This window comes from Lissotriton vulgaris, unplaced genomic scaffold (genome assembly GCF_964263255.1).
Source record: "Lissotriton vulgaris unplaced genomic scaffold, aLisVul1.2 SCAFFOLD_1619, whole genome shotgun sequence".
NCBI classification, from domain to species: domain Eukaryota; kingdom Metazoa; phylum Chordata; class Amphibia; order Caudata; family Salamandridae; genus Lissotriton; species Lissotriton vulgaris.
In genome coordinates, this window is record NW_028242499.1 from 4,319 (window position 1) to 22,532 (window position 18,214).

At 43.5% G+C, this 18,214-nt stretch overlaps 1 protein-coding gene across 1 annotated transcript in view; it reads left to right on the forward strand.

Moving 5' to 3' along the window:
• Positions 1 to 1,042: 1,042 nt before the first annotated feature.
• HDIP1 (HDAC and MIER1 interacting protein 1) overlaps positions 1,043 to 18,214 on the forward strand; it is a gene marked incomplete at its 5' end in the record, with an annotated part of 62,720 nt that continues 45,548 nt past the window's right edge. Inside the window, one exon of the mRNA XM_086948330.1 lies at positions 1,043 to 1,139. Within this exon, the coding sequence (XP_086804456.1) occupies positions 1,043 to 1,139 (97 nt within the window). The remainder of the gene's footprint in view (positions 1,140 to 18,214) is intronic.

Sequence of the window (18,214 nt, forward strand, 5' to 3'; positions counted from 1 at the left end):
CAACCATTACCAACCCATATCAAATCTCCCATTTCCCAGTAAGGTCCTGGAAGCCAAGATAATGTAAAAAGTGGCTTCATTTCATGGGCAATACTAAAATGAGAACCGTTCTTAGTCTTTGTTCTGCCATCCGGTCTTTAGTGGACTTTAATCATTTTAGCCGAAGCATGTGTTGACATAAAAAGATGGAATACACCATGCACATACAGATAGTAAATTATCTTTGCCATATGAATGGATCTGCTGTTTATTACCTGATCGAGTTGTATGTGTCCAATACACCAGAATGAACATTTAGAAAAACTAATGTGTTTATCTGACTCCGAGCTTTCCTGAGAGAGTTTGGGCTTCTCTGTCCTCATCTTTGACCTGTGGTTCTGATTTCAAGGCTGATCCAGCATACCCAGCATTGAGAAGATGCGTTGGTGTCCTGTTCAGTGCAATACATGGCTATATTAAATCAGTCTAAATAAATAATCCTATATAACTATAACTTAGTGTAGGTATTGGGGTGTAATACTATGTGACTGTGTAAATTTCGGCTTTTTCAACTTTATTTTTCTCAATGTTTGAGTCAAACCTTAACCGTTTCTAAATGTGACTTTTCAACTGTCAACCTAGATTCAAGTGATTACAACACATTCCTTTGTTTGCGTTTTTCTGTTTGATACACCTAGACTAGTATCTAAATCATTGGCCTCAATTAAATGTGGTGCAAACCATCCATTATAATTTCCACCAGGGAGATCATTATCCCATCTCACCCACCTGGGTTTTGTCCACCAAGTGTGATTTCTGTTGGACTTTGTCTCATTTTATTCCATAGTGTTATGGTGAGTTGGCAAACGCTGTGGGGAGGCGGGAAGGGTAGTGCACACACACATCATGCATTTTACCTAATGTCCCTTGGAAAGTTATGTCGGGGTTATTTTTCGACGCCTATTGAATAATTTCATTCCTCCACCCACGCTCCTTTTTTAAGTGGTCTACCTCTTGGAAACCTTTACTCTGTAAAATAGTTGAATTCACTTTCTCGTTTCAGGTTCCGGTCGCCTGCAAATCGTGCCCTTGCGGTTACATATTTATCAGCCGAAAGCTCTTAAACGCCAAACACAAAGACAAATCCTCCCACATCGCAGGTAACCAGACAACCAGAAGTGTTTGACTTTGCCCTGTGTTTCCATTTGGTGGAAGAAATGAAATCCCAGGGATGGGGCCGGGGTTATTTTTGCTCAGAAAACTGAAATTGGAAACTCTTTCAGCACAAAGGCGAGAGCTGTATTTACAGAACGGAGTTTTTCTGCCCACATGGGGAGCGAGTGGAGTGATTCCGAAACGAAGCGATAAAACGTGTTTTTCCACTAACTGTAGTTCTGTGTATGGAAGCAGTTGTAATGAATATTCGCGTTAACCCTGCAGCTGTTTGTTCTTTGCTGAATGCATGTCTTTTATTGCTTCCTGAGTTTGATGGCACAGGGGCTGCTTGCTTTTACGTGGATTCCGCCTTTGCGGCTCCCACGCAGGGGGTGGATTTCCTTCCATGGCGTGTGAGAATGGAGACGGGTCCGATCCTGTTTCTAGAAGGGCTGGTTTTATTACAGCACAGTTTGTTGCAGCTAGTAACCAATTTCTATTGTTAATACCTGTTTTTATGAACCCATCCCTGCTACTCGCCCATATCTATCTACAGTCTGTGACGTCTTTCACCCACCTTCTCTGTACCCCCTCCAACTTCTACCCTCCTTCTCCAGAATTCACTGTGCCCCCTCCTCCTTCATGCATAGCCCCCCCCCCCCGCCAGCTTAATTTCGAGGATTTTACTAATTCAATCCCTATGTTAACTATATTGATTTTATACGTCATAGGTGAAGATACGTTTATTTTCCCAAAGGCTCCCTTGATGCTGGGGGCCTGGGCAAATGCCCACTTTGCCCGTGCCTTGAAGCGTCTCTACACCCCACCTATTTTCAGCATCCATTTGCCCTCCTCACACTCAGTTGCCCCATCGCTCAGAATCTTCCTGCACTTTCTGCCCACCACCTACCTATGCTGTTGCTACCCCTTTTGCCTCCTCCTTGTGGCACGTGGCCTTGCTTCCTGGGCAAGAGAGTTCCCTTATGCGCTTGCATGTCTCCGCATTTTGGCATGCTTTCACTCTGCTTGTTTTTTCATTCTTTCTCTTTGTGCTCCTTCTCTCTGTGCCTTTGGTTTATATTCTCACCTTAATCCACTTGTGTTCCCCTTCCCTCCCACCCACACTTTGTTCTGTGTACTAGCCGTGCCCAACCAACTAAGCTGCAGACTTTGTATCTAGGAAACCTGGGATTGAATCTTTAATTCCGCACTGAAGCAGACTGTGTGATGCTTGAAAAACCACATGATCTCCCAGTATCTCGGTTCCGTTCTTTAAATAACTGTGACGCCTAGAGGCAAATCATTATGTATTGTGCACTATGCAAGGACATTTATTCACTTCACTGCGTTCTCCTTCTGTACTTTCATATTCCACCCTCAAACCTCCTGCTCAGCTCCAACCTTCCTGTGAGACGTTCCCAGACCCTCTTCTGCACAGTGTATCCCCCCTCTCCTTGTCATCCTGTTCCACCATTCGCTTTGTTTTTGTGTTTTTTTTTTTGTTGCTAATGAAGCAATAAAGGCGGTTTATGGTTATCCGAGGTTTGTTAAATGTCTAGGTGAGAAATTGTTTGCTTTGAATAATGTGACAATAAATTGAGCTTGATCCATATTGGATTTTTTTGTTTTATGTGTATTCATGAGTATGACCAAGAGCTTTGCTGTTTTTAATTTTATTTATTTGAAAAGTTTTATATAGTGCTGGCTAGACCTGGAGGTATCGGAGCGCTTTATATGAGGAAGAACATTGTTTCAGAACATAGTTACACAGTTTTATCAGTTGCTGGAGCAATATTCATGAGTTACATAAGCATAGCATGGGCATAAGGATAAACAAAGCAGGCAGGCGGAGAGAAATTCAGGGGAGAGAGGAAAGTAATTGGGGAGGTAAACAAAGAATTAAGGAGGGAAGAGGTGGGAGAGGGAGGTAGGAGACACCGTGTGGAGACTAGGAAGTAACCCTGCCTGACGTCCGGCTGGGCCCTAGTCGCTGTGGACTCTCAGCGGGGTCTTCGAGACTCCAGGGCATAAATGCTGGATCCATCCCCAACAAGGGGAATAGGAGAGCTTTGGACAAGGCCCCCCTTATGGAGGCCGTTTTAGGGACAGTCCGTTACCCAATGCCTTCCCTATGCAGATTTTTATTTTTTTGTATTAACGGGCTGCATCTCTAGGCAATGTTTAAGCTACATTTATATGCTTCTACACTTAATGCTATTGTGTTTGGTGGGAAATGTACTTGACTTTGATGCCACATACACAGCTTTGGTGTCACATGGTGAGCATTAACATGTCAAGTAGTCTTCATTGTGCACTGCTGGAGAAAACTGAGTTATAAGTGTATTTAGAAGGTGCCCTTCTGGGGTGAGTTTAGTTGAGGTGGAAGGCTCTGTTAAGGATCAAGACTTGGCGGATTATGGCAAATTTTAAGTGTTTAGGGTGCTTCTGCTGATGTCTGTCTTTTTTAAACTGGTGGTTCTTTGCTGAGTTTTGTGGGTTGCATTGCAAACTACAATTCCAACTGTTAATCAGCGAGGTAACTAAGTTTTAACACATACCTTCAAATAGGAGTGGAGAGAGGCCCTGCAGGGACCTGTAGGAAAGGCATTATCAATGGAAAATCATAGTTTTGTCCTGGATACGTGAAGGTCTGCTTTGAGACTACGTGAATTCCTCAAACTCTTGAAATGCTGCGGTAATACCTACTTTTCCACTTTGTGAAGATGAACTGGACGCCCTGCAACATCCTCTCCAGATAGGGAGTGCATCGAGACTGGTAATCTACCAGCTCAAGATAAAGTCCCACCTCGTATTCAAACAAAGCTGTTTTCAGGTTTGGTTTGTTTTTAACAGTGCATTTGTCTGTGTTACCATTTTCTCTGCCCAGAGGGAGAAGTATTCTTCTCCTATGTCATATTATTGACTGCTTGGTTTATCATTCCACCTTCTAGGAAGTGCTTTCAAAGGAATGTGTGAAGGACGTGAGATATATATATGAAAAGTAAATTAGATCATTGCAGTCTCATTCAGGTCGTTGCCACCTATGTGCAGTAGGCAAGCATTGCAATTAATTTGGATTGAATATGCTCAGCAGCTTTTGAGAAGGTCTGTATGAACATCAGTTGCCACATTAAATCCAGACCTGCAGGGGCGTAGCTTCGGAGGGTGTGTTTAGGGTGTTACACACCCCTAATAAATGTATTTTCTGTTAAATAGTGGGGCACAGATGCTTTCAGTCGGGTATGGTGAGGTGCCTGTTGGATTTCACAAGGACATTTTACATTTACACAGGGGGAAAAAAGCACACGTACTGTCCCTCTCTGCTTTGAAAGTCTTCAACATTTTTGGTTATTTAAAAAAAAAATGCATTTTCTCACCTAGTAACCCCATCAATCCATATTTTCCTCACATTCCACTTCCCCAATACCCCCTCTCATGCACCCTGCTTGTCTATAAAGTATATTAAAATTCTATCCAGAGTGATTGTTGGAAAATCTAAAGCTCTCCTCCCACTATTGGTGACCAAGCTACTCCCCTGCAGACCTTTAAGCTTTGCTGATACTTGTTTAAACCCAACCAGGAGTCCCTCCTGGAGAAAGATCAGATCGCCATGACTGATGATTGCGGGATAAACTGGGTTTAAAGAATTAAGGACAATACAGTGATCTTGGTACAATTGCAAAGGTGGGTATAACGTACCTCTCCCACTCCTATCCTAGAAGAGAGAACCGTATAATTTCTTGAGCCATGGAACATATGATGCCATCAACACTTTTAGGTGCAGCATCTGTATCTTAAATTAAGGTTTTAAGTATGCATTGCTCCAGCACTGGTGAACAGTTTAGAAGATAAAAACATCGATGCAGTGCTTTACTGACCATTGGGGTGGAGCTTCCAAGAGATATTGGGAAATATGTACTGTGGTTTGCAGTGTTAGTAAAAAGAATGCAAAGGTATTGGGGAAAACAAGTGTACCACCCAGCAAGACTGCTTAACATTTAAGAGAAAATCGATGTGTATTGCATGCTCTTTAGCATTAATAAGGATGTAAAATGCATGCAGGTGTCCTAACTATCAGCAAGTAATCCGTTCAATACTTTAGAGCATTAATGAACCTTGTACGGTCAAATGTATTTGCTAAAGTGTCTACGTGACAGCATGTATAGTCACCAGTCGTCTTACTTTAGTTTTAAATGATTTTGGTGTGTTGCTCGCCACCAGAGTGCTACACTCTGACGTTTGGATTACATTCAAAGTTATACTCTTTTTAGCATGATTGGCTACCGCCTCATGACCAGGCCATGGTTGGTGGCAGCTGATTATAAGGGGGAGGCGGGGATATGCCTTTTTATCTGCTGGTCGTTTGTGTGCTCACCTGTCTCGGTACATGAGTTTTGGAACACACTCGGATTTGGGGGTGGGGTGTCCCACCTTGTATTATGCCACTAACGTTGTTGGGTTCTCCATAGAGTTTGATGGTGATTCGTGTTGACAGTTGCCTTTCACTGTATAGGTCTCCCTTAGCTGCTCCTCTCATTTCACCCCGCCCCACAAAATGCTAATCGCTGAGGTCTTTTTCAGTGTCCACTGCAACAGTGCACATGCTCTCCCTTGTAAGAGATATTGTGTTCTACAAGGGGCTCGAAGCCTGCCCACTGCTTACCATACCGTAGCTTCATTTTCACTCTTACTTTCTGCCTCGTATTAAGCTCACATGCTGGTTTAATTTCCTTTTCTGTCATGTTGAGCATAGACCAAGTACTGATTGCTTCATCTTGATTAGGCTCCTTAAACGGTTGCGTTTGAGGTACCGTTTTTTTTAGTTTGGAGTTATTTCTTCTTTCTCCTCCCCCCACATTCTTGTTGTTTGCGGAGGGGGAGCGGGGGGGGAGAAAAAACAATCTGTATTTCTTCTTCCCAAACCACCCCCACCCTCCATTTGTCAGTGTTTCTTATTCCTTTCCACTCCCACCCTTCTGTTGTTCCTCACGTGCCATTAAACAAATGAGACACGGCCAGCGCTGGCTGCCTCATTGCACATTTTCCCCCATCTCGTTGCCCATTCCCTCTCTCCCTCCCTCTATTATCGGTGTGCCCCATTCCTTCCACTCTCCTGTTGTCCGTGTTGCCAACCCCCATCGACTCTAAAAAGAGGGAGAAGCACTGTGACACGACGAGCGCTGGCTGCGTTGTACTACTTACATATATATATAAACAAACTGAAAATTGCAAAACAAATTTTTTAACTGCCCTTGCACTTTCTGAATTTCTAAAAATGTACAAACAAAAAATGTTTACAACATGATTGAATTTGTGTTTAATTGAATTGTACAAAATAAAGGAAGGCATATTCCCAACGTATATTTCTGGTTTTAAAAATTGCTTAAATGTATTTTAACCAAGAATTAGGGAAGAAAAAATTATTTGTAATTGAACTGGTTTGTGATAAATACACATGTGTATATATGTGAATGCCGGCAGAAGCAACACATTTAAATATGGCCGCTACTCTCTACTAAGCGAAGTCCCACAAGCAATCCTGTGTCCATCATCGCTTTTTACTGTCACTGCTTTGTGTATTTTAATGTGAAAAAATGGTGTTCAAACATCGTGAGCAAGGGAGCTTGACTCCCGAAACGCGTTGATGTGAACTCGTTTGAAAAAATGAAACTGAGTTGGATCCTACCATGGAGTGCCGGATGATTTGTCTGTGAATTGTTGGATGATTTTATATATATATATATATATATATATATATATATATATATATATATATATATATATATATATTGAGCCAAAAGCGAAGAGAAGCCACCAGAAGTTCGTAGGCATTTCACATTATTTATTTCACCTTTTGCCAGCAGACAAGAAACCTTTTGCTATCTTCAGCAATTGAAAGTCAGCCTGACGTGTTTCAGGAAATCACAATCCTTTCATCAGAGGCATAGTTCAAAAAAGGTTTTTGGAGCACTGCCCCGCTTTTTAAAGGTGAAATGAGGATTTGCACAGCAGCCCCACTCGGGGAAGAGGGAAGTCTGCTGGCAAAAGGTGAAATAAATAATGTGAAATGCCTACGAACTTCTGGTGGCTTCTCTTCGCTTTTGGCTCACCTGTGTCTGTGGGATAGAGATATATATATATATATATATATCTCCTTTCAGGCATAGAGTGACAAATTATGCAAAAAAGAAGCAGAGAACTCTGGGTAGTTCTCAAGTTTAGGTGGAAAGCAGCTCCTGTATAGATCACTCCACACCAGCGGCACTCTAGATCTGTGCACCTCAAATGTCTGGTTTTCTCTCAAAGTCTTTAAGCACAGGATTAGCACAGTGCAATCCATGCTGAGATAGAAAGGGACAACATATTTTGCCATTTCTACAGCAAACCGTAGTGGCAGGTGTAGTCCATTATTAACCGTGTTCAGCATTCTCTCGAGTCCCCAACGTCCAAAGCCACAACTGCAAAACAAACCGGGCTGTGGAGAAAGCTACAATGAGCCATCTCCCCCGTGAAGTCCGCATACCTGCTGGGGGGGGGGGGGGATATATATAATAATATTTTTTTACTAAACCGCCCCAATTTGGTGCGCACTTTGCACAGCAGGTGCCTGGTGTCGAGGCCGGACTTAACCTTGTAATTACTTCATCCACCAAAAGAATCCATGCACTCCTTAAGTCTCTATTCTTAATTTTAGTTATTTAATCAGCACATTAACCACCAACCATAACCACCACCAACGTTTCGACCAAGAAATGGTCTTCTCGGTTACGTGAGTCCATCCTCTATTTCCATTTGATAGTCTTGCCATCTTAGCCCATTATGAGTCCCATGATGCCTCATGGTCATGGTGGTTAATGTGCTGATTAAATAACTAAAATTAAGAATGGAGACTTAAGGAGTAATATATATGAAGAAGAAATTTTGAAACGCGTCAGGCACTTGAAGGTGCTAATAGTTGCAGGCATGCGCGGCTGACCATACGAATAAAGGCTGTGGGGAAAGCATGCTTGTGTGCGAGTGCGGCTCAATTGATGGACCAAACCCCAGCGAGCTGATCTATATATTTTATTAACCTTTAACCACGCTGCACAGCTGCCTCACTACTGTACAACATGACTAAGACATTGGCAAACAAGTCCCACACGCTTAGGCATGCCAATGCTTGTTTAAACACCTTTGAAATCGCACTATGTAAATGAGAGCATGCTTGACCTTTTTTTGTTTTCTAGGCTTGGGCCAAGCCTGTTCCAGCATGTTACCCCTTGGCTTGACGACCAACCATCTTCAGTGAGATTTCCTAAATTAATGCCAAGGGCAACACATTCTTCAGAGAAATGAGCTACCTACTCATTCCCCTCGTCCTGTTATCTGCTAGAGAATTGGAGAGAGCAGACCCTAGCAATAGCACCTGATTGGCTAGAGGATGTCTGGATTGCAGTTCACATATGAAAATTACAGCATTTGTCTGGCTAGTTGCCATGGACCTATGGCATGCCTTAAAATGTAATGTCTTTATTGATTCAATCTGAAGGTTTGGGGTTAGCGATGAATATGGGCAGTTAATTGATTGGAGGGCAACGGCTACTCATCTGCATATAAGCTGCCTGTTTAAGGGTTCACCTTTAACTTCCAGAATTCCTGTGCAGCTGTTCAGAGGAAAGAGGTTCTCTTGACAGCCTCCCTTCGAGCGTTAAGGACTAGATTCTTATGACCAAGGAAAAGACTTGACTCAGTAGCATCTGAAGTAGACTGATGTATGACGTTACAGGTAGACTGACTGTGTATAGAGGACCAGCCTTGGTAAGTCCAGATCCCAAATTCAGTAATTCACAGCATTGCAGTGAGGCGGATGAAAGGACTCAACCCGGAAGCCTGTCTTCTGCTGCCCAGACACATTGGTGATTTCCCTTGTGAGTTTAGCCTTGTGGCTTCTGAAAGCCTATGAGCTTCATCTTCTGTCTGATGACTGACTGCGTATGATGTCCGTGTCTGTGTCGCCCAAATGTCTGCAGTTGCACCACCACTGTACCCTTCTTTCGTCAGTAGAGCCAAGGTCCATAAGAGGCCCAAGTTTCACAAATAAGGATTTGCTGCTGCACTGTCCTTTGTCTAGGGTTTTCTTGTGCGCCAGGGCCCATGTACCTCCCCCACACCTGCCCACCTCCCATCTTTCCCCGTCTGAGACTGCTGCTACTCCCAACAGATAACTAATGGTGCAAGTGCTGCCCAACATTCCCAGTGCGGAGCAGCACGCCTCCTCTTGTGGCATAAGAGAAGCCTAGGATCTGCCACAGAAAGCGGATTAAGGTATGGGATGTGCTTGAGAGAATACCCAAAGCAAGATGCTCCAGTAGGCTGCAGTCCAAGTATATTAACCTTTGCAACTGTATCCCTGATGGAGCGTGCGCATCCCTATGGGATTGTTGAACAGTTACTGAGTAACTAGATACACGTTCAGAGTCATGGCCATGGCATAAAACTTATTTAAGTTACAAGTCCTATTGAATGAAGTGTTATATTTTTCTTAGGAACAATAGCACTATGTAATATCTTAATAAATATGTTCACATGCTTGGAGGTTTTCTACCCCACACCTCCCTTAAAGGGTTAGCTGTGACTACTGAACTTTGGAACCCCCTGAAAATGAAAGCCTAAAGAAGTTAAGTGACCTTGCAGTACTATTGTGTTCCTTTGTGTCCAAGGATGTGCAGTATTTGTCACAAGGTTTAGCCGAGTGCTTTGAATCACAAACGTACACAGAATTGGGAGGACAAGCTATAGAAAGGACAATGAGGAATGTAGTGCATTACAAAGCGCTGTGTATGGATTGGTTGGTGAGGGGGTGAATTTTTGCCTCGCTTCACTGCATTAGAATAGTCAGTCATTCTTTGACGGTAATGATTACCTTGTCCAGCTTCAGATTGTGACTGTAGCAGTGATTGTATCACTTACAATTTTATGACACTTTTGTGTGACATTCCGTAAACTCTATACATACAACTATCAATTTCCAAGATTAATAAACGCGGGCGGTCACTTGTTTCTTGTGTTTTCTTTTTGTGTGTGTGTGTGTGTGTGTGTGTGCTTTGCTTTTCCAGACTTCATTCTGCTGCATGTCCGTCAGTGAGGAAAGAGTTTTTAGAAATTAGGGCTTTGGTTGGCTCCATTCAACTGAAGCTTTTCTCCTACAAAGAGCTCTGTGTGAAGGGAAGAGCGGCCCATACAGTACGAACTGTGTGACAAACCTCCCAGCATCCCTTGCTGCAGCCGTTTGTGAGCCACAGCTGCAGCCAGTTTAAGGCATGGGTTGGTAGATTCTCAGTAAAATACAGTTCATGGCAACAAGGCCTCAGGCGTGAATTTGAAGCTCGCCCAAAGGATTTGCCAAGCACATAACCTTTTAGCTCACCTGGGAGGCGAAATAGCATTTTTCATTTCTGGAAGCTTTGTTCGACCCCTTCCAGTGCCAACGACTTTGATATTAACGGCGCTGCAGGGCTAGTTTCTGTGAAAACGCGCCTTTGTCAGCCTGAATAAACCAGTGTGAGGGCACTCACTAAACACTTGGACGCCATCCAGGGAAATTATTCCTTTGAACTCTGCGCTGTACAGTGCACGCCCCTTCAGTGAAGGAAAAAATGTGATCGTAGGAAGTGCAAATAGGTAAATGCAAAGGGGAACTACGCAGGGCTTCAAGAGGGGTGAGAAAACTGGAGGGGGCCTCAAAGGGGCGTGCCAGATGTAATAAAAGGATGTGGCTTGAACACATACGCTAAAAATCTGTGCTTGGCATATTGTGCCATGGACTGCTATTTTGCTGCTTCTGTCATTGCATCCAGATATAGAATGCGACAAGTAGCATACCTAAACAAGCCAGGGCTATTGGCTTTGTCAGTGGTTGTTTCGGGCCATTTGATAAATAAGCAACAACTATAGCTTTGTTGTATACAATATTAAAAATGCTTCAATTCTGACACGATGAGACTTTGAAAGAACTATAACGAGTCCCTTTGAAGTTACATCCAAGGTGGTGAAGGGTGGAACTGCTGCAAAGTTAAGATTTATATTTTTTTTCACCCTGAGGGTGAAGGCAAACATGGAGAGCCAGATTGGAAACCGTCACAGCACATGCTTTTTAGAACTGCCGGTGCTCAGCTCCGGCAGAACGCAGCTCAAGTCCTGAAACTACACTAATCTGTGATCTTGGCAAAAATGATAACCTGCTCAGCTTCTTTCATCTCCTACTGCAATCTCTTTCCACAGCCACTCGCTCAACTCCTTCTCTCTTCGCTTTCTCTCTGTTCCTCACAACCACCCTATCTATTTTGAAGCCTCTCACAATGTCTGCTGCAATTTTTTTGGGGGGAGGGGTACTGAGAGCTTTCAAAACCAGCCTCCAAGGGTGCCAGCCCACCAGGTAAATGACCAGTGGAATCAAAGGCCTGTCCCGCTTGGAGTGCACCTGGCCTAAAATGTCTTGAGATTCTGTCAGGGAACTGGTTCGTGCACAGGATGTCTCAAGGTGAGAAATTTTCTGTGCAAACCAGTCTCCTACCGGCATTTTGTGAGAAAGTATTTATTTACTGTAAGCATAGTGCTTTTAAAAGAAAGTACAAAACTGAGTATTGCGAACGTTTGCTGGTGGTAATTTTGCCCAGACCTACTCTAAACTGTCCTTTACATGAATTGTGACTAATCTATGGGAAGGTCTAAACTCCCCCCCCCCCCCCCATTTTCCATCGGTTTAAAAGTGGTTGCCAAAATGTCACTATATCAAAGCCTTAACCTTTTATTTTTTGTGCACTGCTTGCACAATTTTATTCCACTACCTTTTAGCAACTGCTTAATTTTCAATCGAGTTTTTTTGTGATCTAAATCATCAGACCAAACCCATTTTACTGTGTTTTCGTCTATTGGTAGATCGGGCTTCACTTGATGCGATTGGTGATAAGAATTGTTAACAGCAATCAAAAGGTTCGATCATTGCTTTTCCTCCCTACAGCCGATTTACCAGTTGAGAAGCTAGTACACTTTGATCAAAACTGCTATATTCTTGTTGATGCCTGTAGCGATGGAGCACCCTGATCTCGACTTATGCGACCAGTGTTAGGTGTTGCTCTCCTTCTGAGCATTGTCAACTAAATCTTGCCCATCTTTTTCTGTTTCTTCCTGTGTCTGGTTGATCACTTGAGGATTGTGATCTGAAAATATGAAATGGTGCGATCAACTAGATTTTTCTATCTTCTGCACCATGTAAATCTATTATCGGATCTAAACCTGCGCAAGAAAGGTGACTACTATCTCGTATATATTGTTGACCGTTTTAACCCTTCGATACGTAGTATGTATGTATATGTGTATATAATAATATATATATATATATATATATATATATATATATATATATATATATATATATATATAATATAATTTTACATTTCCCTTTGGTACTTGAGGTGTAGATTCCATATTACTCATGTTGCGATATAGATAAAGACATTTTACTTTTGGAAAGACTGTCTCAGCACCAATGACAGTTTTTTGAGTGCATGTCTACCAAACATCTTGGCCAAACACTGTATCCTAAACTCACCCAGGATCGCTCTGCGAGTCTAGTCTTTCTTTTGGCATCGGTGTACTGCCCAAAATGATTCTTTTTCTGTAGGAGATTCTCCTGTTTGTGAGAGACTTGAACATTTTCTGGGTCACTCGGTCTTAACCTAAAGTGGACATTGAAGCTTGTATACTAATTGAGTTCCTTGGCTTTAGTCAATCCCATTCTAAAGAGTGGTTTAGTTTATTTCAGGTTTCAGGTTTTTAAAGTCTTTATTTCGATGATAAAACCACTAGACAATTGATTGGGAAAACAATAACCATATTGTCGTATTGCGTTTCAGTTACACTAGAATCACAGCTAAAAATAAATATTAAACATCCAAGAATTACAAAGACAAAGATAAACCTGGCCTAAAAAAAGCTAAAATGTACAAATTACAATAAAAATGCATTGGGGCAAATATCATAGTTAAACCTACTAATGATGCGAGTTCCTTCTGGCCCTTATTGCCCACGCCCAGCCTAAAAATTTAGCCAAGCATACCACAAATACTTCTGAGGTATTAGTTTTTAGGACCCAGATCGCCTCAGAAGACCTTCTGTATGAGAGGCGCTGAAACAGGGGTTTTATCCATTTAGTGCGAGGCTCTGAATACAGCGGGCAGGCAAACAGGAGATGACCCTCGGTTTACTTTTGGCCTGGGCACCAACAACAGGAGCTTGTTGTTCCTTTGACCCAAGATGATGTAAAGGAATTCGGCGGCAGGGCACCTACTCGAAACTGGTGATAAAGTTTCTTGTCCAGTGGTCTGGTGATGGTATCCCAATAAGTCTCCCGGGAGGGGGCCAGCTTGAAGCTTAGGAATCTTCCCGTAAGACTACCAGAGCTGGAAGCAGTTACCAGGGATTGGCGAACCGAGGCCCGAGGCCCGATAGAATTCCTTTTTTGATGGAAAGGTGTTGGTACCAAGAGAAGCCCACAGGTGTTCTAATCCCATATCTTGTAGGCTCTTTTTTACAGAGCGAAGCCAAGGGATTCTTCCAGAGCCCCCCATCGACCTCACTTCTGCTAACTCCTTTGCAAAAAGAGTAAGATCCGGGGAAGTCCACAAACGCCTCCAGAGAGCCACTACTCTAAATCTTGCCATATCGTTAATTGGAAAGCAACCCAGATCTTGGCAAAGAGGTATCGATGGAGAGGATTGAGGTAACCCTACTGGGTTTTGTAGAGACTCGAGAGATCCATGAATCCCCATAGGTCAGCGCCATAGAGTATGGCATCATTTATTTTGGTATCATAAATTTTCAAGGCTGGGGTAACCCGTTTTGTTATGGATCTCTTCTGCTCTCGCAAAAGACAGCCAGTGAGTTGGGCAAATTTTAGCTGTTGAGCAGCGATTTGCTCTTTCCATAGCAAGCGGCGGTCCAAAGTGACCTCTAAGTAGGTCATGGTTTCAACTTGTTCCAGGTTGACCCCACTCATAGTTACATTGCTACGGACAAAGTTATTCCTTGTTAAAACCATGAACTTGGTTTTCCCCACGTTTACCAGGAGGTCATTTTTCACACAACTCCTCAAAGCAGTTCAAGGCCCGCTGTAAGCCTTTCCGTGTTTTAGATGGGAGTAGAGTGTCGTCGGCGAAGATAAGCATAGGGAATCTTGTCCCTGCCAACGATGGGGCATCGGTATGGTTAGCTGAGAAAAATTTGACTACCTGATCAATAAAGAGCAGGAAAAGTGTGGGCGCAAGGACACACCCCTGACGAACTCCACGAGTGACTGGGAAAGAATCTGTACGTTGTCCTTGGCCTCCCCACCTCACCCTTGCATAGTTCTCTTCATGCATTTTGATAATTAACTCAAGTAGTTCTCCTGGTAACCCAAGATCCCTCAGTACCCGCCACAGTTTGCCCCTAGGCACTAAATCGAAGGCTGACTTCAGGTCTATAAATGCGGCAAAGATGGTGCCACCGCCGAGCAAAACCACCTTCCAGAAAATTAAACGGAATCGAAACACCTGGTCAATAGTGCTCGTCCCCGATCTAAAGCCTGCCTGCATAGGTGACAATATATTTTCCGATTCCATCCACCCTTGCACTCTAGCCAAGATCATTCGTGCGATGACCTTTTGGAGGCAGTCAATTAAACTAATCTGGCGATAGTTGCCCGGATTTGACCTGTCTCCTTTTTTGTATATTGGGAGAATCTCTGCCCCTTCCATGATTTGGGAATACTTGCACCTTTTGCTATCGCATTGGCTATGTTGGTTATATATGGCAACCAGAGGTCGGTATTTGCTTTGAACAAGTCTGCAGGTATAAGATCCAACCCCTGGTGCTTTCCACCGCTGAGTCAAACCGAGGGCAGACTCCGCCTCAATGTTAGTGAAGGTCAATTTTTCCCCGCATGTGGGCGTTATGTACAACTTATCCAACATAGGCGGAGGATCAGAGCCCTCCATACTAAATTGGGTCGAATAGTGTTTTACCCAATCTTCCGGGGACACATGATTGGTTGGAGTACGGAAATCAACATCCTTTCCCCATTTTACTATATCCTAAAATTTAGTCTGATTGTTCATCTTGGAAGCATCCAAGAGATCGGCCCAATAGCCATTCTCCCACTCCCTTTTAGCTTCCCACTGTGCTCTTTTATACCGGGCCCTAGCCACCTTTACAGCACACATATTTCTAGATTTGACAGTGTTAACAAGATTGCTGTGAGCCTCCCTACATTTTTTATTGTACCACTTTTCCCGAATACCGTGTGGTCGTACTGTACCCTTCTGGCATGGCTTAGAAAGAAGAAGCTTGAGCTGGTCAAAACAGCGTTCATGCAGGTCCATAATGGTGTTAGGTTCTAAACTGCCCCTCCCTATATCCTCTAACATCATTTCATTTAATGCATTCAAAACCACATTCTTAATATTGGTCTGTAGGGTCTCATCTCCTGATAGGTTTGACCATTTCAGCCTCCTGCGATCATTAGACAGGACAGCAACCCTTGCCCCTAGGGGAACTGGGTCTTCCAGTCTTTCCATACCATGCAGCCTTAATTTCAGTGACAGGGGATTATGGTTGCTTTCTGGGCGAGGGACAACTTTCATATCGACCATCAGTGACCAGAATTCCATTTTCAAAAGGAGGTAGTCTATACGACTCTTCCTCAGTCCATTGTCAAAGGTAAAGTTGGCACCAAGATCTGAGAGAGAGCGTCCATTTACTGCCCTTAACTCCCAAGTGAGGCATAGTGTAGTCCAGTTCAAGGCAGCCTCCATTGCTTTGACAGTTTTACTGGTCAATAAGTCCGGGGCCCAACTATCCCCTGCAACATAGAGCGGCTCAATTGTACAGTTCAAATCACCCGCTAGAAGAATTAAAGTGTCTTTGCTCAATCCAGCTAGATGTCTGTCCAGGACATCCACAATGGCAGGGCACCGACCACCTGGGAGGCCATGTGAATAAATGTTAATAATGATCATATCCTGTCCGCCTCCCTTACTCAGTTTGATGGCCAGTAGGTCAGGATTATCCTCATAAAGTTCGGTGATGTTATATCCCGATGCCTGTTTTACCCATGTTATCAGGCCCCCTGATGCTCGCCCTTTACTACTCTTGATTGCGGGTTTAAAAAAGTTTATGAAGCCTGCCTTATGAATTTGTTCAGGTGCCCAGGTTTCTTGTAGTACCACAACATCATATTTATCAACAAACTCAAGCCAATCCTCAGAGTCCATGCGACCCTTAACTCCCGCAAACGTTCCCGGACACTATATTAAATGTTTCTGGAGTGGGTTCTGTTGTATTCTGTGCGAGATTAGCGGTGGACAGGGGAGTCATTAGGGTAGTCCGTGTAAACATGTTTCTCTCCCGTATTTCTTCTGGATGTACCATGTTACAACGCATACTATTACAACTACCTACCGTTACAACGCGACCATTACAACGCATACCATTACAACGCATAGCGCTTTGAGGTGCTGGATAGTGGTAAGTATAATTTACTATTCTAACTCCAGTCCCCGTGGACCCTAGGGAAGGTGTTGGATAGTAAATTATACTTATTCCCTATCCTAGAGCGCCCCCCAGCGCAATGCGTTGTAATGGTATGCGTTGTAAAAGTCGCGTTGTAATGGTAGTGCGGAGTAAAAGATGCGTTGTAACGGGTGTATACCATTTCTTCTATATCAATTTTATCCAGACTTCCCCCTCTACCATAGCCACTGTTATTGCCACTGCACCAGGTACAAACTGATCGCTGGATTCAAGTGCCATTGGGGCTTGATGTAATATATGTGCCTCATTCCCAATAACATCAACAGGCTTATTCTTCGTTCCTGGTGCATGCAGTCAATCTATCTGCTCCAAGTCAGACAGGGGCCCAAAGTGGTTAAAAAGTAGGGGGTACTGCTGTATGTGAGGTGTTCTTAACCCTTGATACCTTCCATCTCTTACTCTCAAATGAGTTGGGCCTAGGGGGTAGTTGCTATGTCTGTGTGGATAAAAATACGCAAGACCCAGGGATTGTACATCACCCTGGCGGGCAAATCTGGCTTTCCGTCGTATAAAATCAACCACCCAGGGATCTTTAAATGAAATTAAGATACGGTCCCCTTCCAGATCTTTGGTACCATTACCCACCCAATCTACTCTCCTCACATAGAGAATTTCTGTTGGAGATGATGGTGGTAAGGGACGGTTCTTATTTAGCCAAAATATCGCCTTATTACGCAGGTCCCCATGTGTCTCCTTAATACCATCTCTTAAGGGAGCAACACCAGTTAAAACTATAGTGTATTGGGTTGCCTCCGGGGGTAGGTTTACGCGGGGAGCTAAGCTCATGCTTTGTTTGCCCACAAACTGCGTCCTGGTAGGCTGATGGTTAATTTTTTGCCTACTAGGTGGCTGAGCTGGGGTACTATATGATGGTTTTGCCATGGCATCTGTCGTGGATGGTTTCGCTCTATCTAAATTGGATTTAGCTAAGTCTTTTTTCTTAGGAGCATGTGTCAGGGAGCCTCCACTTGCGGTGCTAGATGTATCAACTGACCTTGCCCCTACTATGAGTTTATTAATAGCTACCCCTGTTAGTGCTGACTTAGTTACCTTATTTGCTGGGGAATTACTGGCTGGTTTGGTTTTACATAATGTCTGATTACGAGCCCCTGCAGCAGAACTAGGGGTGTTTAGTTTTTGCAATAAACCCAGATTTGTATTCACTACGGTCTCCGGAGCATCGATTTTGGAGGTCATCAACCTTGTTCGCTCCAAGACTGGAAGCAGAATAGTTTTGAACATGGCCTCAATTTTGACCAAGAGAATGTCATCACTATTGAGGCATGTTGGACAAGGATTAGATGACCCCAAGGGGGTGAAGGAGGGACAATACACATTAGGAAAACTTAAGGGTGGGTGTGGGACTGGTAAAAGGAGACTACGTGTGTCATTCAATTTAGGCTGCTTTAAGTCTTTTGCCCCCTGGGGACTCGAATCGTGCTTTCTCTTGCGAGATATCAATCTCTGA